Genomic DNA, 20,173 nt, shown 5'->3' with positions numbered 1-20,173 from the left:
TAGTGCATGCATGCAGATAGATGTATAGACGTTCCATTAGTGCTAGCTGTAAATACAATTTCCGTAAATCTCTATATATATTATGAAGCTTAGCTTAGTTGAGTATGTATAACTATCTCATTTTCTTCCAAAAGCATTGATCATCTTCTTCATTTAACAAAATAAAATAAAAAACTCATCTTCTTCAAATTAAGAGAAATCTCCAAATCTTGAAGGTTCGACAATGGGTTCTTCTGCCAAGATGCAACTTCTAGCTTTGATTTTTCTACTGATAGCTCCAGCACTCTCCCTTGATCAGGTAACTTGTAAACAAATTGTGTAGATTTAAGCTAGCGTACGTTTATGTAATTATATATAAAATTAATTAAGTTCTTTTTGTGTTATGATATTGAAACTTATTGAACCACGGATATTTTGTTTTGAATGTGTAAAAAAATAACTCAAACTTCCGATGACATATGTATTACATCTTTTCAAATATGCATTTTTTAAAAGAATTTAAATTACCAACACCGATCGATCATCTGATTTAAAATATTTGTTCAAAATCTTTTTGCTCTCTCTCTCTCTCTAGTCTCTCTACACGTTTGTTTATATCTAATTAAATTCTAGCTTTATATTCCCATGGCAAATAATAATATATATATGTACAACAATAAGAAATGATCAAAGTAATTTTTGTATCCGTCTAATTAGCAGAGATTCGAATATACTAATGTTTGACTTGTTGTTGTTGTTGTTTAGTGTTTGCAAAACAAATTAATACGGTCAAGTTGTAATTGACTTTGCAAATAGAGCCCAGAAATTAGTCAAAAGTTAATTTAACAATAATCAATAAGTTAAGTGTTAAGTCTCCGTTAAATTCTTTATTTTTTTCTCTCCGGTGGTTCAACAACAACTTGTTAAAACTATTTTTCCCTAATGTTTTTTTGTTGAGAAAAATGATTGTTTGAATTTTATTAGAAAAAACAAATTTAGCCCACAATAAAAAGCCCAAAATAAAGTCTTATATGAACTGGCCTTTATATAATAACAAAGATTTGGAGCCCAAAAACTTAGATTTTGTTCTCATATTTGTCATTTTTTCCATATAACATAACATTTAAAACGTTGGTGTGCTCATTGTATTTCACTTTTTTTTTTTTTTAAGGTACCTAAGGATAAAGGCGCCGACTTCATTGTTGCCAAGGACGGCACAGGTCACTACTCCACTGTGAACCAAGCAGTTGCAGCTGCTCCGGAGGGTAGCGTGAAGAGATTTACAATTTATGTCAAGAGAGGAGTCTACCGAGAAGTGGTTCGGGTCGGAGAAAAGAAATCCAACATCACTATAATCGGCGACGGAAAAGACTTAACCATTCTCACAGGAAATTTGAACCACCACGACGGCACCAAGACTTTTGACTCGGCGACACTTGGTAACATTCTTCATCACTATCTTTTTTTGTTTAGAGTTTAGACACTTGTCATCTTGCAACCAAAACCCTCTTCTCAAACTGATTTATACCTAACGGCTACAACTCTCAAACTGATTTATCTCCTTTGCAGCTGTTGAAGGAGTTGGATTTGTGGCACAGGATTTATGCATCCAAAATACTGCTGGGCCACAAAAAGGGCAGGCTGTAGCTCTTCTCATAAATGCTAAAAGAGCAGTCGTGTATCGCTGCAGAATTGAAGGGTTTCTGGACACACTCTATGCTTTCTCGGGTGACCAATTCTACCGTGACTGTCAAATCACGGGAACAGTGGATTTTATATTTGGTCATGCAACAGCGGTCTTTCAGAATTGCCAGATCAAGGCACGCAAACCGGGTGAAGGACAAACCAATGTTTTGACCGCACAATCTCGTGACACTAAGTCTGATTTCTCGGTGTTTTCGTTCCAGCAATGCAACCTAACGGCAAGTTCTGAGCTTAGACTAACCAACGGAACTGTAAAGACGTTTTTGGGACGTCCATGGCATGCATTTTCAACCGTTGTCTTCATGGAGTGTTTTATCGACGGCTTCGTAGATTCAGCGGGATGGCTCCCATGGCATTTGAAGGATCATGCAACCTTGTCGACTCTTTACTATGGTGAATACAAAAATTCAGGCCCGGGAGCAGATACAACTAAGAGGGTTAGTTGGAAAGGGTACAAAATAATCACGGATCGTATTGAAGCTGCTAGGTTTACTGTGGGAAAACTCTTTCCAGAACATTTGTGGATCAAGTCCACTGGCATTCCATATCAACTAGGCCTATGATTAGTTTAGGAGTTCGCCTTTACTACTGCATCATCGTAATCCTTTTCTAGTGTAATCAAGCTAGTTGATATGGACGTCTCCTCCAGTAAATCCTCAAAGTAGGTCAAGCCATCCGTAGTAAGACACCGTCATATATTCGACGAACAATTAGGCATCTGTTCAATGAACTTATTACATAACTATTTAATTGTAGAAGGAAACTGATTTTAAACCCACCTGGGTTAATATTATCTAGCTTGTCAGTTTGACATTCGGATGCTAAAGATAGTTTTTTCTTCAATATTGTTTCTACCAAATAATTTGCCTTGTTAATTACTATCCTCAACTCATCTTCTGAGGCGTGATATATAAGTGATGCAACCAAGTCTACACCTTTTTCGCCTTTCTTATATCTTAACTGAGATTCATCAAATAAATAAATCTGGAGGATATATTATATATGTGACCTCAAACAATAACCTACCAGACTATGATTTTTCAAGATCTTATCCTATAGATAACATATTTATACTTAATTAATTTGACAAAAGCTTCTTTAGTAGTAGGTTTATCTCACTTGAAGAGCTAACGGCATGTTATTTCTGTGAGGCTCACATTGTTGACTGACGCACTTGGGTTGCTGTTCCCCAGGGATTCACCTTGTGAACTGCCCCTTCTAGCAATAAATGCAGGTTTTTTTTGAGCTGGAAGGTTTGAGTTCTCCAAATCACAGTTGAAACACTCGGCCTATCATTTGCGTGATCTTGTAAGCACAACAGTCCTATGTGTACTCATCTACGTATTTCATTTTCAAAAAACTCTTCAGGGATGAGCTGGTCCACAAGAGAAATATCTTCCCTGTCGTTCCATAGTTTCCATGCCTGGTAAAAGTAGGGATAAAGTTTCGAGAATGGTTCAAAAGCTGTACTAGAAGAAAGGTCATGGGTGTGGGTGTAAAATAAGACTTACATAGCTGAAAGATTCAGATTCTGTTCATCATTGTAAAAGCTTGAGTTTCTTCTTCCACTCACAATCTCTAAGAGTATGACTCCTAAGCTGAAAACGTCAGATTTCTTTGAGAACAGTCCTGCCAATGCGTATTCGGGTGCCATTTAACCGCTGCGGGGTTATGCTTTTGTCAGTTGCATAAATCAATAAACACCAAAATAACTAGTTATTTAGGGTGATCCATAATACGAAAACCAAAATCAGAATGAGGAAAGCTACTCACAATGTTCCAAAATCAGAGATCTTTGGGTTTAGATTCTCATCTAACAAGATAATGCTGGCTTTTAGATCTCTGTGTATGATCCTTAGTCTTGAGTCTCTGTGAAGGTACATAAGACCTCTGCAAATCCCATCAATTATGTTAAACCGCGTCTTCCAGTCAAGAAGTCTTTGCTTCACCGTGTCTAGATTACACAGTAAAGAGTAGAATGAGAGCTTTAGCCAACAAGGAAATCACGACAGAACAGAGTTACACCAAATGATAAGTTACTACCAAATAAGAATTTCCTGGCATAAACTCATAGACCAGCATCCTTTCTTTTCCTCAATGCAAAATCCAAATGATTCACAGGGATTGTTCCAGACTCGTTACGGTTTAAAGCTTCCATCCTCTCTAGCAGTAACCTTGTGTTTCTGGTTTTCTCTGCTGAATATATAAAAAATCAACGCCAAAAAAGTTTAACTTATGTTCAATCTAAAATATATATAAAGACATGATTAAGTATAATTTCTGACCTCTATTCTTTTCCTTCATCTGCAATGCTGAACGAACAATCACCGCGATAAGAAACGTGCATCCTACCGACATGATTGTGATCACAAGTGACTCAATCCTTGAGGATTCTGTGAAAGATGTGGTGAGAAATCTATGAGAGTTATACTGTAGTTTTATGGAAATGGGGAAACTGATGTAAGACGGACGGATGTAAAGAGTCACACCAGCACCTAAATACTTGTGCATATCGATCAAGTTTCCGCTCCAAAGAAGACAGCCAATTCCTCTGCCGTAAGAGTAAGGAAGCTGTACAAGAGCAATTCTTCAGACAGCTCCCAGGACAGTCTTTTACATGGGCTTCAAATCGACGTTGATTGTTACGCACTTTCATTTTTTTCAATCTTACAAACCCATCACATTTTCTACTTCCATAGTTGTTGTCTCGTCTCTCGCACTGCAATGGCTCTTTTCTTATGCATCCCTGAGTCCAGTTTCCGCTGTTCCACTCCGTATGACTTTGGGGCTCAAATCCTCTACACTTGCAAGGTGGATTTAACCTGGATTGGCAACTGGCGAATTTTCAGATGACAAAATCTAGAAATGGTAGAGTACACAAACCGGCAGAGTAGCGTCCAGGAGAAGGATCAGACGGGCTTTTCCAAGAGCTAAGCTTAAGGCTCTTCCCCATTCTCACATCAGTAGCAAGTCTCATTGTTGGCAAATATGTGTTTTGAGGATGATCAAAACTCTCCCAAAGAATATTATCATCATTGTTTGAATTCCCTTGCACTATGAGGTTCCCTGTATTCAGGAGCCTTGCATATGTGGCATTAGCAGATACTACCGGGCGTGAGACATTCATGGACCATTCAACCATCCATCTTTTATCATAATCACTCCCGAAGAGTCATTGATCGGGCTGTCTCTGTTTGCTACCCAAACCACGGTCTGCACAGGAATGTTATTGAACCAAGTCCCAGCGTAGCGAGTTAATCGGACTGAAGAAACCAAACCTGAAAGTGCTGCTGTTGGAGACAAGCGTCTCTGAATCGGTGAGCTCGCTAGAGAACAAGAGTACATCGACACCAAAACAAAACCGTGAAGAAAAGAAAGAAAATGTAATGAGAAGATGCAAACGATCCATGCGTTCTCAAGAAGTCTCGTAGCTTTTTTTCTGATAAAAACATCGAGCTTCATGTAATATTATTTATATATCGAAAGAGTTGAAAAAATTATCTAAGTAAGTCAATCATTGACTGGTAGTTTCAATACCGTTAGCACTGAAAAGCCTCAAACTTCACTTATCAACTATGAATATTAATGGAGTGTAAGAGAAGATAAGAATATTATTTGGAGCCGTCAAAGACGTCTTTTGTAGAGACATACATGACCATTAAAATTTATTTCACTGCTTTTTCAAAGAGAACCAAGTATAACAAATACATCAAATCCATTCATCTCAATTTCAGAAGGTTTTAAAGCAACACCCAAAAACAAGACCATACTTACAACGTAAACGAAGATCTAGGATACCCCAAACCAAAAACCGCAAACACCAGACTATGAAGCACGCTCAAGAACACAAACCAAGGGGACAGGAACGCTTTCTTTTCCTTCTATGTTTCGTGAGGGAAGTCTCCTTCTGCAACATGAACGCACGATCAGTCATCACAGATATTACATCAACGATTGCTCCAACTTATAAGGAAGTACTAAACATATCCATGGACAAACCACTCAAGTTTATAATTCGTTCCTTTCGACAAACCTAACGAGATATGACATTGCCAAAACCTATGTAAACCGACTATTCAATTTTAAAACTAACAGAATCCCCACCAACACTACCTATATATGCTGGGATGAAACATTGAACTCTGGTAGCAAACATCATGGAGAGGAAAAAGCCAAAGTAATGATTCTGAAAGATAATGCTGCAAGCATAGCCATTTCAGAGAAAGTTTACCAACAAACAGAGGAATCTTCAAAAAGGGTCACCTCATGTCCAAAGTTTGAGTTTATAGCAGCTTAAAAACTAAGAATTTAAAGATAAAGTGTATCTGATGTTCTCACCACTGACACTGAGACAAAGGTAAGTACAGACATATGCAAGCAGCAAAGCACATACTAACGGACAGCAAATCTCTTGCATATGAAAAGATGGATTTGTAGGATACTGGTCAATATTATCAAGAAATCAATGAATACAGGTAAACCAGTAATATACACAAATCATCAAACATACACACCTCAATCATCACAGCATCGAATTGAATCTCCCTAGCATCCAAGCATACTAGCTGCGAAAGATGACTGCTAACAAAGTTCCTTATACAAAACCTTAAGACTGAAAGTAGTATTAAAGGTCAAATCTTTATCGGAGCATAGTAATGCCGTTGCCTTATAATACGTAACATTCTTCAATGACGACACACTTTCTATACCCTAAGCCAAAAGAAACGTATTCCTAAGTAAACTGAAATTGACCTACATTCAAAGTCAACCTTGATGCTGCTGCTTATCCGGAGCATCATGGTACTCATCCTTGTCTCCCTCTTCCTCAGCCAGCTCAGGCACTGTGTGAAGTTTATCACCTTCTACCAGATTTCCGGGACCAAATTCGCCAGATTTTACATCTTGAACATCTTTGTCGTCAGGAAATCTAACAACAACCACGGGACAAGCACAGTGGTGAACTGAGTAATCACTGACACTCCCTAACCTCCCTTTGCTGCTCCGTTTCGTAGCACCGAATCCTCTGCTACCCATAATCAAAGTGCTTAGCCCTAACCTCTCGACCTCCAAGCAGAGCCTCTCCTTCATATCGTGATCCTTGACGATGTGGATTTTAAACGGAATATCCGCCTCAACCAAGGGCTGAGCAACATCACTCGCTTTCTTGTTCGTGAAAATGTCGAAATCGTCCTCAAGCTTCTTCTGAGACTCCTCGTTGTCCGGATCCCACTGCGGCGACAGGTCAATGGCACCCCAATCGGCGCCGTAAAGTACACTTGTGGGTTGAACGTGGAGGAGAACGACGGCGTCACCTGATCGGAGATAGTTCTGAACAGCCCACTGGACTGCGTACGCACTCTCGTCGCTCAGATCGACAGCGATCCCGATCTTACGTTGTGCTCCAGCAGTAGGTGTGCCGATAGGGAATCTGGGAGAAGACGGCTGCACGGTCACAACCGTCGGTGATTTCCGGTCGGATCTCGGAGATTTTCCCGGAGAAGTCATATTTCTCAGGCGATACACAAGTATTAAGCTTTGGCTTTGACGGTGGAGAAAAGAACAAAGACCAAAGTGGACTTGGTACGGTACCGAAACTAAGGGGTGTTATTTAACATTGTATTTTAATTGATTTGGATATGTTTCAAAATGTAGCGTTATTTAACGATGTATTTTAAAAACCACAATAAAATCTGCTGTTATTGGATTTAACATTTGTTGGATGTATTTTAAAACAAGCGTTATTCAATTTTCAATGCATTTTGTTTTCTTTAAGATTTTAATGTATTTTACATCTAAAACACGTACAAACACAATCCTAACACTTTTCAAAGGATTTCATCTCTTTCATACCAAATCCATCTTAATTGTATTTAAAGGCTATTGAACTTTAAAATCCACCTGTAATTAAAATCCCTTAAAATTCTCCATCCAATAACACCCCCTAAAATAACTTTTTTTTTTTTTTTTGACCAAAAAATAACTTTTTCTTTATAACTTTGTTTTCAATAACAACACAATCCCGAAACTTACATAAACGTTATTTTCCTCTTATTTTTGCAGAAAAGATTGCACAATAACCATAATTATATGAGAAAGTTTTTTGACATTAGAAACTTGTTTGACGAGTTGTGGGTTAGGTTTGAAAGTTGACAGCTCCATTTCACACTCATCCGCATTGTCTTTTATACATTGAACGTCCTCTTGAAATTCGAAATAGTCCTTATATCCCAAATCTGTGAAGGCGTCATCACGACAACTAGTAGCTTTGTCAAACGTTTCTACGCATACATGATAGGAACCTTTAGCGCTGCGATCGGTGGTGCTGTTGAAGAGCGACTGGAATTGCTTCAGCATATCTAAAAGTTTTGGAGAATCATAGTTGACTAAATATTTGACAAGGCCAGCAGGATCCAGTGCTGCAATTTTTGGGGACGATTTCAACAATTTAAAGCAGAATGAAGCATCAAGCTCACTACGTGTGCAGATGGTGTTGATTTGGCTACTTGTAACCTTCGAACTAAACCTTGTAGATGATGCAAGAACGACAAAACCAAGTAAAAGCACTATTAACAAACGATTTTTGACGTTTGAAACCATTTTTGTTTTTTTTTGTGCTCTAAATTTTAGAAAATTATGTGTGATTATTTATACAGAGGGAAAAAAAAAAAATTTGGTCAAAAATATCTACAGAAATGAGAAATATATCTACAGTTTTTAATGCTGACAGATTATGTTGCCATAACAATATTATTTACATAAAAACTTGACCTTTTACCCAAAAGAAAAAAAGTAACAGTCGTTTGTCAAAGGATTATGAAGAGGAGAACCAAAGTGGAAGCATGAGCGAAGCAATGGAAGGATTTGCATCTCTGTAGGTAGTTATTCTGTTTCTGATAGTGGCATCAATCGATCGAAGACTAGTACAAAATTCGTATTTTCGGAATTGTGAAATTTGCGAGTTTGTTTTTCACATATTTGTTCGGTGTCTTCTTCCGTTTTGAGTTTTGGTGAGATTTCTATTGAAGTTCAATGAATGATGAAATCAACAAGTCCTCTCTGTTTCTTTTTTCCCTTAACATGTGTTGTAGAAAACAGAGCATCTGAGCAAACTTGTTTGGAATACATTTCCTGCTTTTCTAATCCAATCATTGAAAATGCACACATATGTAATTGTAATCATACGAGTTACTCAAAACACATATTAATGAGTTAGTCTTCTTTCGCAATCCCAACAGAAAGAAACTCTCCAATTTTGTTACGTAACTAGTGATTATTGCTTGCTGGTGTTCTTTTTAGTTACTTTCTCGCTTTTTATGTCACGTGAATCAGTTCGTACATCTTTTGAAAGTCCAACCTTTGAGAAATATCCGGAACTGGGGCGTGACTGATTAATGTTCAAAAACGACAGAGAAGAACTTTACAGTTAATGTCTGATCCACTTGGCTTTTAATAAGTACGCAGCAAATATACATTTCACTAGCTCCTAGCTCAGAAAACAAACACAGAAATGAAGATTCTCTTTGTTATCTTCTCTTTCTTCCTCATCCAATCTTGTATCTCCGTCGATATGATCACGAGAACAGAGTCCTTGAGAGATGGTGATGTCGTATTCTCTGTAGGGAAGAAATTTGCATTTGGATTCTTCAGTCTTGGGGATTCAAAGCTCCGGTATGTTGGGATTTGGTATGCTAAAATCTCTCAACAGACTATTGTATGGGTTGCAAACAGAGACCATCCTATTAATGACACATCTGGGGTGGTAAAGTTCAGCAGCAGAGGCGATCTCTGTGTGTATGCATCTGACAATGAAACAGAGCCTATCTGGTCAACTAACGTTTCAGCTAGTATCTTGGAAACAACTTTAGTTGCTAGACTCTCTGATTTAGGGAACCTTGTTTTGCTTGATCCAGTCTCAGGGAGAAGCTTCTGGGAGAGCTTTGACTATCCTACAGATACTTTTCTTCCATTTATGAGATTGGGTTTCACACGAGAAGATGGTTTGGATCGCTTCCTGACATCATGGAAATCTCATGAGGACCCTGGTTCTGGAGACTTGATGTTGAGGATGGAACGTAGAGGGTTCCCACAGTTGATTCTTTACAAAGGTGTAAACCCGTGGTGGCGCATGGGGTCGTGGACCGGGCACAGGTGGAGCGGTGTGCCTGAAATGCCAATAGGTTATATCTTCAACAACTCTTTTGTAGATAATGAAGACGAAGTCTCCTTTACTTATGGTGTGACAGATGCTTCAGTCGCAACAAGAACCATGGTGAACGAGACAGGAACCATGCACCGGTTCACATGGATTGAGAGGGACAAGAGATGGAACGATTTCTGGTCAGTTCCTAAAGAGCAGTGTGACAACTATGCCCATTGTGGCCCTAACGGTTACTGCGATCCCACAAGGTCAAAAACGTTCGAGTGCACATGCCTACCTGGCTTTGAGCCCATGATTCCCCGGCATTGGTTCTTGAGGGACTCTTCTGGTGGGTGTACGAAGAAAAATAATTCTTCAATATGCAGTGAAAAAGACGGGTTTGTGAAGTTGAACCACGTGAAGATTCCGGACACATCAGATGCAAGTGTAGATATGAACATAACATTGAAGGATTGCAAACAGAGGTGCTTGAAGAATTGTTCTTGTGTTGCTTACGCAAGTGCTTACTACGAAAGTAAAAGAGGAGCAATAGGATGCTTGACATGGCACGGTGCTATGACGGATACAAGGACATACTTGAACTCCGGACAAGATTTCTACATACGTGTAGACAAGGAAGAGTTAGGTACATATATAAATCTCTTCTTGAAGTTCTTGTTGGTTTTTTTTTTTTAAACAATCATTCTATGTCATTGTAACAACGAGAAAAAAAAGAAACATATCATCGATGTTCTTGCTCATTTCAGCGCGGTGGAACAGAAATGGCTTATCAGGGAAAAGGAGAGTCCTTATGATTCTTATCAGTTTGATTGCAGCTGTAATGTTACTAATGGTCATTTTGTTCTGTTTCGTAAGGGAGCGACGAAGTAAGTAATTTTCTGATGATGTATCTTTTTAAGTTCATATATTTCTTTCTTAGCTCACAACTAACTACTGAAAACATGCTCAAGTGCAGAGTATAACCGGCATAGAAGCTCTTCGGCAACCTTCGCCCCGGTACCTTTTGATTTTGAAGAATCATTTGGCTTTGAACAGGACAAGGCGAGACACCGGGAGTTACCATCCTTTGATCTTAACACAATTTCTGCAGCAACCAATAACTTCTCTTCTCAAAACAAGCTTGGCGCAGGTGGTTTTGGACCCGTTTATAAGGTAAGGAAGAGGCAAAACTCATCTTTATCAATGCTACTCATTAAGGTGAATAAGTAAGGAATGTTTCCTTTGTTTTTCTATTCAGGGCGTGTTACAGAACGGTATGGAGATAGCGGTGAAGAGGTTGTCGAGAAACTCGGGCCAAGGAATGGAAGAGTTCAAGACTGAGGTCAAGTTGATATCTAAGTTACAGCATAGAAATCTCGTGAGGATCTTAGGATGCTGTGTTGAATTGGAAGAGAAGATGTTGATTTACGAGTATTTACCAAACAAGAGCCTGGACTATTTCATATTCCGTACGTTCAACATTTCAAACTCAAATTCAAATTCTATCTTTCAGGAAGATCAATGACACTGGATTTGTTTTGTCTTTCTTTTTATCTTCATGCTAGATGAAGAGCAGAGAGCGGAGTTGGATTGGCCAAAACGAATGAAGATCATCCGCGGGATTGCTCGTGGGATCTTGTATCTTCATCAAGATTCAAGATTGCGGATCATCCACAGAGACCTTAAGGCCAGCAATATACTTCTTGACAGTGAAATGGTTCCTAAGATCTCAGATTTCGGCATGGCTAGAATCTTCGGGAGCAACCAAATCGAAGGATGCACAAGTCGGGTCGTTGGAACATTGTGAGTTAGTCTTTCTTAATCACCACAAAACTGTCAAAGATCTTTCAACCTTAACTTGTTTCATATCTTATTGCACAGTGGATATATGTCACCAGAGTATGCAATGGAGGGACAGTTCTCCGTGAAGTCTGACGTATACAGCTTCGGAGTATTGATGTTAGAGATCATTACAGGAAAGAAGAACAGTGCTTTCCACGAAGAATCATCGAACCTAGTCGGACATGTAAGTGAAAAAACTCTTGCATTTTTATTATCACAAAAAACAGAGGAAAAAGAAACAGAACATAAGCAAATGCATGTTTCTTCGTCTTTGTAGATCTGGGATCTATGGGAAAACGGTAAAGCAACAGAGATCATAGACAAGTTAATGGACAAAGAGACTTATAATGAGAGCGAAGTGAAGAAGTGCATACAGATTGGGTTGCTTTGTGTGCAAGAACTTGCATCGGATAGAGTAGACATGTCCTCTGTTCTCATCTTGTTGGGTCAAAACGCCGTTGATCTTCCAAATCCGAAGCATCCTGCGTTTACTTCGGCGAGGAGAAGAGTCGACGAAAATGGTGCTTGGCTCCTGGAGAAAACTGGCATTTCTGTTAATGATGTCACCTTCACCGAGATTCAAGGTCGTTAAAACAACACTCAAATGTTTTACTTCTTTTTGTATACCAAGACGAGATTTTAGAGTAAGTTCCTGGAATAAGTAAGTACAGACTACTGATTGCAAAAGAAGGAAAAAAATAACTTTTTAGTAATAAAACCATTGCTATAAAAAACAAAACACAAAAATGAAATTTCTTGGCTGTTGTGGAATAATTTTGTGCAGAAAATTCAAAGTTGTTGTCTAGTTGATGAATCAATGAAAAGTCAATTCTGATCTTATATCCATTATCCACGTTTGTTTCTATGTACTATAGCAAACCTACCCAAAAACACAAAACCAATAATAGTGTTTTAGTTCCTTGTCTTAAAACAAAACCCTACTGTGGCTTCTCAAGAACATGGGTGATTTTTGTTCTTCTCCTCTTCCTTCTGGTTCAATTTCTTAATCCAGGTTAGTTTATTCCAAAAATCTGATCATATCTAAGAATAGGTAAAGTTTCAACAAAGCTCAGTTGAATCTAAAAATAACTTCTCTGAAATACATCTCTTATTCATTCATCTAACCATTGAACAAACGTAGAATAACAAAATTTGTAAACATAGGAGTTTCTCAAAACGTATATATTACAGATTTATTATATATAAACAGGCTGAGATTGGCTGGGTGAGATTAACGCCCTGTTACAGCTGTGAGGCTCACATCATTGATGGATATCTTTTGACTACTCTGGTCAGAAGATTCAGCCTCAGAAGCTCCTCTTCTTGCTATAAATGCAGGCTGCTTCGGCTCAGCGAGGTTTGTATTCTCGGTAGTTAGCATCCATATCACGCTTGAAACATTAGGTCTATCGTTTGCTACTTCTTGCACACATAACAGTCCAATATGAACACATTTCTCTATCTCTTTCTCAAAACTCTTATCAAAGACGGCTGGATCTGCTAGAGAGGCAGCCTCACCATCGTTCCACAGCTTCCATGCCTGTAACAACCCACTTTGAGGTAAGTTTCAATGGCTTAATTTAACTATAAGTTACTAAACACTGCTTAGTACACTTACATAAGCCAAAAGATTCAGATTACTCTCTTCCTTGTGAGAACTAGAGTTTCTTCTCCCACTAATGATCTCTAGAAATATAACCCCCAAGCTGAAAACGTCTGATTTTTCTGAAAAGAAACCTTCCATTGCATATTCTGGTGACATGTAGCCACTGCAAAAACAAAATTTCAATAAAACCGCATACCACAACGTTTGTTATGTATTTTGGAGTGGATACTTACTATGTTCCAACAACCCTTCTTGTGTTAGCTTCATCTTCATTAGCTCGGAAAATTCTTGCAAGTCCGAAATCAGATATCTTTGGGTTTAGGTTCTCATCTAACAAAATGTTGCTGGCTTTTAGATCTCTGTGTATGATCTTTAGTCTTGAATCTCTGTGAAGGTACAAAAGACCTCTGCAAATTCCTTCCATTATGTTGAACCGAGTCTTCCAATCAAGAATCTTTTGCTTCAATGGGTCTGAGAAAAAGGTAGTAAGATCATTAGTATCCAGAGCAAAATGGTGAAAAACAGAGTTAAAAACAGAGGTGATAAATTTTACCAAATAGATATGCATCCAAGCTTTTCTTTGGCATATATTCATAGACTAACATCCTTTCTTCACCTTCAATGCAACATCCAAGTAATTTCACTAGATTCCGATGTTGCAGCTTCGATATCACAACCACTTCGTTCATAAGTTCCTCTAATCCTTGTCCTGATTTCCGTGAGAGCCTCTTCACTGCAATTTCTTGCCCTTCTGGCAATTTTCCCTGGAGAAAAAGATGACAAAACACTTAGTCTGAGGTTATTTATACACATATCTCTTTTCAGATGGATTCTTGTATAATGCTTTTACCTTGTAAACAGGACCAAACCCGCCTTGCCCTAGCTTGTTTCTTAAAGAGAAGTTATCGGTGGATGTTGCTAAAACTTGAAAATCAAATAGTGGAAGCTCCTTGAGCTTGACTTGGTTAGAAGCAGACTCATTGTCACTTGTAAGTGCTTCCATTCTTTTAAACAATAGCTCTGCACTTCTATCTTTCACTGGCTCTGCTAAGGCAATGATCAATGAAAGAAATAAGTTGTGATAAAAGAAACAATCTGAAGCCAACAAGTATAATAAGTTTAACAAAACTCTAACCAGCTGGACGCTTTTTGTATTTCCGGCATGCTAAAACAATGCAGACCGCGGCAATAAGCGCAACGCCTATCACAGGTGCTGCGACCATAATTGCTAGATTGCTGTGTTTTTCTATAAGAGTTGGTGAGCAAACAAAAGTCAGTGAAGTCAAATTGAATGGAGAGGAAAAAAACTGAGAACCACTAGGAGATTTTTCACTCACTGAGTTCAGAATGTGCAACTCGAATATAAAGATCAATGCCACTTCCCAAAAATGATTGCATATCAACTAAGTCACGACTCCAAAGCATGCATCCGATTCCTCTATCATAAGCATAAGCCGTGCAAGAACAGTTATCTAAACAGACTTTAGGACAAACTTGTTCATTAGCTTCAGACCGTTCCGCAGAGACTGGCACTTTCATCTTCTGCAGTTTGAAAAACCCATCTGCCTTTCCTCCACCACCACCACCATTACTCACATTTCTCTGTCTTTCACACAGCAATGGAGCTTTTCTCACACATCCATTACTCCAATCCCCTCCACTCCACTCTGTGCTATTCTTTGGTACAAACCCTTTAACGCATTTACAAGGCGGGTTTTCTTTGGTATGGCAGGTCCCGTACGGACCACATCTAGCATATGCATCACAGTCTGTGTATGGAAACCTTACACCGATCCTCCAAGTTCTCATAGAAGTACTCCAATCTTTCTGATATATAGCTCCGTCCGGATCCAAGTTGAAGTGATACATAAACGAGTCATTAGCATAAGACATTGAGATCGTGCCTTGATTATCACTGTTAAGATTAAACCCATCAAGAAACAGAAGCGAATCCATATTTGGTAAACCGATGAAAACCTGACCGTTCCAAGGTCCGCTACGCCAGGATATAGCATTGTTCTTCCAGACAAGAAGCTCAGGAAACGTGAAAGGAGCAATACCAGCTGTGTAGTTCCCTGTGGAAGGATCATCATGGCTTCTCCAAGAAGTAAGCTTTAGATTCTCTCCGGTTATACCGTTGGTCCCAAGAGTCATTCTTGGCATGAAAGAATCATAAGGATGCTTAAAACTCTCCCAAAGGGTCTCACCATTGTTTCTGTCATCTTGTAGCATAAGATTACCAGAATCCATTAGCTGAACCCAAGTAGCATTCGGAGCCACTGGTACTGTAACGTTCGTAGACCACAGAAGGCGATTCCGACCGTCGGTAACAGCGAGATTTCCATCTTTATAAATCGAGATAACACCGGAAGTGTCGTTGACTGGAGTGTCTTTATTAGCAACCCAAACCACAGTTTGAAGTGGAATCTTGTCGTACCAAATCCCAACATAACGTAACCGAGTAGTGGAATTAACTGGGGTGAAGAAACCAAACCTGAAAATACCACTTTTGCAGAGAAGGGTATCTGAATCTGAGTCTTTGATCGGAGTAGAGAACGTGATTCTATCCTCACCAAAACAGAGTCTCAAGCAAGTGACTGCAAGTAGAAGAAGAACAAAACGACAACGTATGCTCACTGAAACCACCATAACTCTTCGAAACAGAGAGTGATTCCTTTGTTTTTCCTACCAGAGAGGTAAAAATAGTAAACTAGTCTTTTGTCTCTATGACTAGGTTAGAGAAAATGATGTGAGTTTTTTTTATTTTGCTTTCAATGAAGATTCGTTTTTGGTGGGAGTAGTAATGTGTTTTGGTGGATTTCATTGAATAGCCCACCAATTAGCAATGAGAGAGGAACAAACCACCAAACTTGACTTTTCTGTGAATGCAGAAGAAATTTGGAAGAAACGTTTGAAAGTGAGAGGACTACTTGCCTTAGTGCGATTTCAATGGGGTCATTGTTTAGTCATTTCGAGACTACACTTGTTTTATTTTGCATATGATTGTCTTAGAAAACAAATATTACTTTTTTGACCTCTTTTTTTTTTTTTTTTTTGTTCACACTCTTGTTAAACAAAGGAACGCGTGTTTCACAGACCACTTGGTGGTTTGCTGTTAAAGTTTTTGAGGATTTGGGTTGAATTGTTGAGGTTCATATGTTTGTGGGTAGCTCCGAATGCTCTCGTTCTTCCTCTGTTCCCAGCCGCCCAAACCAGAGGAAGAACGAGAGCACTAGGGTCTTGAATTATTAGTATATTGTTGAACAAAAGATTCGATTTTTCTGGTCAGTTGAAACGGAACAGAAAGTTATAAAAACAAAAAGAGGGGAAAGCGTTAAGCCTTTAATCTTCCAGTATAAAAAACGATGAGGTCTCTATCGAACAACACATAGACTACACGAGACGATGCGTCAGAAAGCCTATATTGTGGTGTTTAAATAATCATTAGGTGGGATGACAAATTTTGAGCATAAATTAAATTAGTACTAGTAAACAGTGTGACTTAAATCACAATGAATATCCAAAAGACACTCTTATTAAACGAGTAAACCAAAACTAGTAAGTTAATAGAAAATCTAAGTGGCTCAAATGTCCAAAGAAATATTCTCTGAGCAGAAAATTACCTTTTAGCATAGGAGTATAGGACACTGTTGTTTGATATGTGTTGTGAGGATAAGGTTATTGACTTCAGACAAATGAAAAGTCTAGAGATTTTGTATGTTCATGAGAGGTGTAAGGTCACAAACATAGGCCTCTCAACATCTGTAGGCCTGTTGTAAAGTGTCCTGCTGTTTAAGAATATACTCCCACACTTGAAGATGCCAGATCTTATCTAAAGTTGCAATAAATACATACAAATCATAGATCCATCAATTCTTCAGTTATTTTACTTTCCCTCTAGCATAAAAGCATTACGTCATTTGTTACCATGACACTAAAAGAAGCAATTTGGTGTACTAATATAATATAGATGGAAACAATTACTAACAACAAAACAAAGATTTTGTAAGAGACGATAGACAATAAACAATCAGACTCTTTTATCAGTGAGGCACAAAAATGGCAGCTGCATCAGACACTTTCTTTACCTTCAAAAATGCAGTCGGTGTGGTAAATTTAACCATCAATATACATGTAGTGGGTAACCTTGAGATCACAGCGACCAGTGAGACTGTAGCATAAGCCCTATGGTTCTTCCGTTACTGTTTGTGTGATAAACAAGACCTGGACTTAAGCTAAACCGATCGCCTAGGTTGAACTTCAGATACGATTCCACCTGAAACTGATCATGGTTTCTTGAACCATCAACAACTCCCCCAACGCTCATGCCCCAGCCCACTTCATCCTCTGGATTGTCTGTTATAGACACTGACCATTTCACCTGCTTTGCTCTTGAGTTCTGAATTTCAATCCATCCACCAAGTTTTGTAGACTCGTCCATTAGAGAGTCTAACTTCAAAGCCATGGAAGTCGACGACACATGATTCATGCTTCTGCTCATCTCCAGAGGAGATGTTGATGATTCAGGCTGCATAGTAGTATGTCGCCTTAGGAAACTTACTGGAAGTGTAATGGCTCCAGCAGAGTGGAGGTTGCTAGAAGGTGTTAAAATTTGGTGACAGCCCAATAGAGATAGTTTTAAACTTCGGAGAATGTGGCAGGTTACTTGCCCAAAAGTTCTGAAACAAGGATTTGTTGCAATCAAACCTTGTTCAACTTCAAGGTTTGACATGGATTGGGCCAGTGAAGCTGTGATGTTCGACTTCCTGACTGTTAACCCTATGGCACTACCATTATGTTGGTTTAAAAGAGGTGGTCCAAGTTGAGAAATTTCTGTAAGACTCATTCCCTGCAAGACGAAGGTGTATTTGTAGCTTCATCAATAACAATAATTTATGAAAAAAGTGGTTAAAACAGAAACCAGTAAGAAAAATCTAACATGCCATTGGCAGAGATTATAGTGAGAAAAAAATTCCCATCGAAATAGTATGGCTTAGAGTTTCTAACTTAAAACAGCCAAGGTAGATATAATAAGGTTATACGATCAAGCCAAACTATCACCAATGTGAAACTGGAATCAATTTTGAGATTCAAATATTGACCCTGTGTATAAAGCGATCCAAAACAATATGAATGTTGAACATAAAGGTAAAAAACACAACCAATATAGAAATAAAACCTGCAGTTAATGGTGGATACCTGGTAAGAAGACACTATATCAGCATCAACATCTCTGAAATGCGCACCAACAGGAATAGCAACAGCAGAGAACCAATCATTAATATCAGCCTTGTAGAAGACTTTAGCTAAAGACAACTGGCTCCCTGAGAAACCACTGTGATTCCCTTCCCCTTTGTATCCAGCAACAAGCTCAGCCACAAGCCTATCTGTCTCCCTAAGGCTCGTTTCAAACACAAACCTTGAAAGCAATCCAGGTCTCACTCCTTCTCTGTCGAGTCCATCGAAACTCTCCTCATCAGTGTTACCCATCAGCAATATAGCTCCAAGCACATCAACCTCGCCTCTCACATGAGTGCTAGTCTCTTGAAAAGGACCACCTTTTGATAATTTATACGAGGAGATTATCCGCTCCACTTTGTCTTGTCTATCTCTAAGTTTCATCAAATCAGAAAATGTTTCTCTTTGTAATCGCTTCAAGATATCAATCTGTAACCAAAAATCCCAAAGCAACCCAATTATTTCTTAAGATAGAGTTCACTCATATGTTCCAGAACAACAATGCAGAAACGCAAATTTAAAAAGATGGGTTATAAAGTTAAGTTAAGAGAGCATCATCAAATGGTGAAATATGTTCTTTTAGCCATTAGAGACATTTCAAACAAGAGGATGGATGAAGATACCGGATTCTGGCGAGAAGGACCGAAATGGCGGGAGACTAAATCCTGGCTCGATTTCGCAAAGTCCTTAATTTTATCAAACACGGAAGCAATTGGATCCATTTTTTCTCAGAAACTGATAACGAAAAGCGTGAAGATAGATTCTAGAAAAATTGGTACCGAGCTAACTTAAAAAGCACAAGAGACTAAACTATACAGAGGAGGACGATTCAAACAAAAAAGAGACAAAAATGAGCTAGAAAGAGAGGTCTGTTGAAGGTGTGTAATTATCTCAGTGACGATAAGAGAGGATTGAGTAGAGGAAGAACAGAGAAAGTGTTTAGGGTTTATGAGTTTGGATTTTTGGGGGTTTTTGAGGAACTCTTTTGATTTCAATTCAAACTCTGGATTTTTACAAGGAAGGTTTTTTCAGCAATTCGGGTTTCTTGAGTCGGTTCGATTCGGTTTGATTCTAATTTTGAATTTTTCCGGTTTAAAGGATTTGGTCAGAACTAAAACTAAATAAATTCACCTTTCAAAGAACAGCCTTCGTGTCCCAGTTTTGATTCGTTGTTAAAACGATATTGAACTTTGGTAATGAAGGTTGACTTCAATGTCGTTTTTGGAAAGTCGTAATAAATTTGGAGGTTTTCTAAAATATAAAAATAAAGAATAAATATAGGCTTGGCATGCTCGAGAAATGTCATTTTCTTTATTTAATATATAGAGAAAATGATTGTTTAACGTCATCAACTTATAAACGTAATAATATAAATTTTGACTAAGACATTCTTTAATCTTTATAACTTCTAAAGACTCAAAAACCATCAACTCAACTAATAATTTAATACTAAGGGAAACTACTATATATACTAGTGGAAGAAATTAAAGAAAATGGATTATACAAGGATTAGAAAGAAAGTCCAAAATTTAACACGTACGTAACACACGAGAAGACGAGCTGTTCGATAGTTCATACATAAGAAGTGGTGGACCAAGTGGTTGGTGTCAGTACTGAGTGAGTAGTTAAGAACTGAATATTACGTTCTGAGTAGTTAAGAGAACTTT

The 20,173-nt window shown here is 38.4% G+C and overlaps 7 protein-coding genes and 1 pseudogene across 14 annotated transcripts; 2 read left to right on the top strand and 6 right to left on the bottom strand.

Moving 5' to 3' along the window:
• The first annotated feature begins 180 nt into the window (after nucleotides 1-180).
• On the top strand, nucleotides 181-2,526 carry LOC17899183 (probable pectinesterase 56). The gene is made up of 3 exons (XM_006305309.2): nucleotides 181-298; nucleotides 1,151-1,418; nucleotides 1,549-2,526. Exons 1-3 carry the CDS (start codon nucleotides 224-226, stop codon nucleotides 2,244-2,246), a joined length of 1,041 nt encoding a protein of 346 aa, XP_006305371.2. The 5' UTR covers nucleotides 181-223; the 3' UTR covers nucleotides 2,247-2,526.
• A 123-nt stretch (nucleotides 2,527-2,649) lies between these two features.
• LOC111832479 lies at nucleotides 2,650-4,516 on the bottom strand (annotated as a pseudogene).
• Nucleotides 4,434-5,235, bottom strand: LOC111832478 (G-type lectin S-receptor-like serine/threonine-protein kinase SD1-13). The gene is given in 3 exon segments (XM_023788932.1): nucleotides 4,434-4,824; nucleotides 4,827-4,936; nucleotides 4,938-5,235. Coding segments are annotated over 3 exon segments (561 nt in total). The 5' UTR covers nucleotides 5,093-5,235; the 3' UTR covers nucleotides 4,434-4,528.
• An 83-nt stretch (nucleotides 5,236-5,318) lies between these two features.
• LOC17899541 (universal stress protein PHOS34) lies at nucleotides 5,319-7,253 on the bottom strand. Of its 7 annotated transcripts, none has more exons than XR_002835332.1 (3): nucleotides 6,440-7,250; nucleotides 6,198-6,295; nucleotides 5,336-5,587 (listed from the first exon to the last, which is right to left on the bottom strand). XR_002835332.1 is itself a non-coding variant. In XM_023788926.1 (3 exons), the coding sequence occupies exons 1-3, from the start codon at nucleotides 7,186-7,188 to the stop codon at nucleotides 5,522-5,524; spliced, it is 903 nt and encodes a 300-aa protein (XP_023644694.1). In that variant the 5' UTR covers nucleotides 7,189-7,253; the 3' UTR covers nucleotides 5,336-5,521. The 7 variants fall into 7 exon arrangements, 6 of the variants coding, with proteins under 6 accessions (XP_006303262.2, XP_023644694.1, XP_006303263.2 ...); XM_023788926.1 differs by having other exon boundaries at nucleotides 5,336-5,590; nucleotides 6,453-7,253; XM_006303200.2 differs by lacking the exon at nucleotides 6,198-6,295 and having other exon boundaries at nucleotides 5,319-5,590; nucleotides 6,440-7,249.
• Nucleotides 7,254-7,664: 411 nt separating this feature from the next.
• On the bottom strand, nucleotides 7,665-8,319 carry LOC17896669. The gene has a single exon (XM_023777030.1). The coding sequence runs from the start codon at nucleotides 8,278-8,280 to the stop codon at nucleotides 7,732-7,734; it is 549 nt and encodes a 182-aa protein (XP_023632798.1). The 5' UTR covers nucleotides 8,281-8,319; the 3' UTR covers nucleotides 7,665-7,731.
• Nucleotides 8,320-9,174: 855 nt separating this feature from the next.
• LOC17900718 (G-type lectin S-receptor-like serine/threonine-protein kinase RKS1) lies at nucleotides 9,175-12,965 on the top strand. The gene is made up of 8 exons (XM_023789845.1): nucleotides 9,175-10,466; nucleotides 10,588-10,707; nucleotides 10,797-10,993; nucleotides 11,079-11,289; nucleotides 11,386-11,623; nucleotides 11,702-11,846; nucleotides 11,940-12,674; nucleotides 12,873-12,965. The coding sequence occupies exons 1-7, from the start codon at nucleotides 9,191-9,193 to the stop codon at nucleotides 12,252-12,254; spliced, it is 2,502 nt and encodes an 833-aa protein (XP_023645613.1). The 5' UTR covers nucleotides 9,175-9,190; the 3' UTR covers nucleotides 12,255-12,674; nucleotides 12,873-12,965.
• Nucleotides 12,715-16,061, bottom strand: LOC17900032 (G-type lectin S-receptor-like serine/threonine-protein kinase At1g11330). The gene is made up of 7 exons (XM_023789841.1): nucleotides 14,606-16,061; nucleotides 14,404-14,514; nucleotides 14,119-14,312; nucleotides 13,822-14,032; nucleotides 13,502-13,739; nucleotides 13,281-13,431; nucleotides 12,715-13,202 (listed from the first exon to the last, which is right to left on the bottom strand). The coding sequence occupies exons 1-7, from the start codon at nucleotides 15,915-15,917 to the stop codon at nucleotides 12,894-12,896; spliced, it is 2,526 nt and encodes an 841-aa protein (XP_023645609.1). The 5' UTR covers nucleotides 15,918-16,061; the 3' UTR covers nucleotides 12,715-12,893.
• Nucleotides 16,062-17,076: 1,015 nt separating this feature from the next.
• On the bottom strand, nucleotides 17,077-19,465 carry LOC17900322. 2 transcript variants are annotated; one of them, XR_002835484.1, is made up of 4 exons: nucleotides 19,130-19,465; nucleotides 18,468-18,935; nucleotides 17,357-18,117; nucleotides 17,077-17,100 (listed from the first exon to the last, which is right to left on the bottom strand). XR_002835484.1 is itself a non-coding variant. In XM_006307565.2 (3 exons), exons 1-3 carry the CDS (start codon nucleotides 19,226-19,228, stop codon nucleotides 17,422-17,424), a joined length of 1,263 nt encoding a protein of 420 aa, XP_006307627.1. In that variant the 5' UTR covers nucleotides 19,229-19,465; the 3' UTR covers nucleotides 17,204-17,421. The 2 variants fall into 2 exon arrangements, 1 of the variants encoding a protein (XP_006307627.1); XM_006307565.2 differs by lacking the exon at nucleotides 17,077-17,100 and having other exon boundaries at nucleotides 17,204-18,117.
• Nucleotides 19,466-20,173: the final 708 nt, after the last annotated feature.

Source organism: Capsella rubella, unplaced genomic scaffold (genome assembly GCF_000375325.1).
Source record: "Capsella rubella cultivar Monte Gargano unplaced genomic scaffold, Caprub1_0 scaffold_1, whole genome shotgun sequence".
NCBI classification, from domain to species: domain Eukaryota; kingdom Viridiplantae; phylum Streptophyta; class Magnoliopsida; order Brassicales; family Brassicaceae; genus Capsella; species Capsella rubella.
The sequence above is the reverse complement of the archived record's forward strand: the minus strand, read 5'-3'. Positions and strand labels throughout refer to the sequence as shown.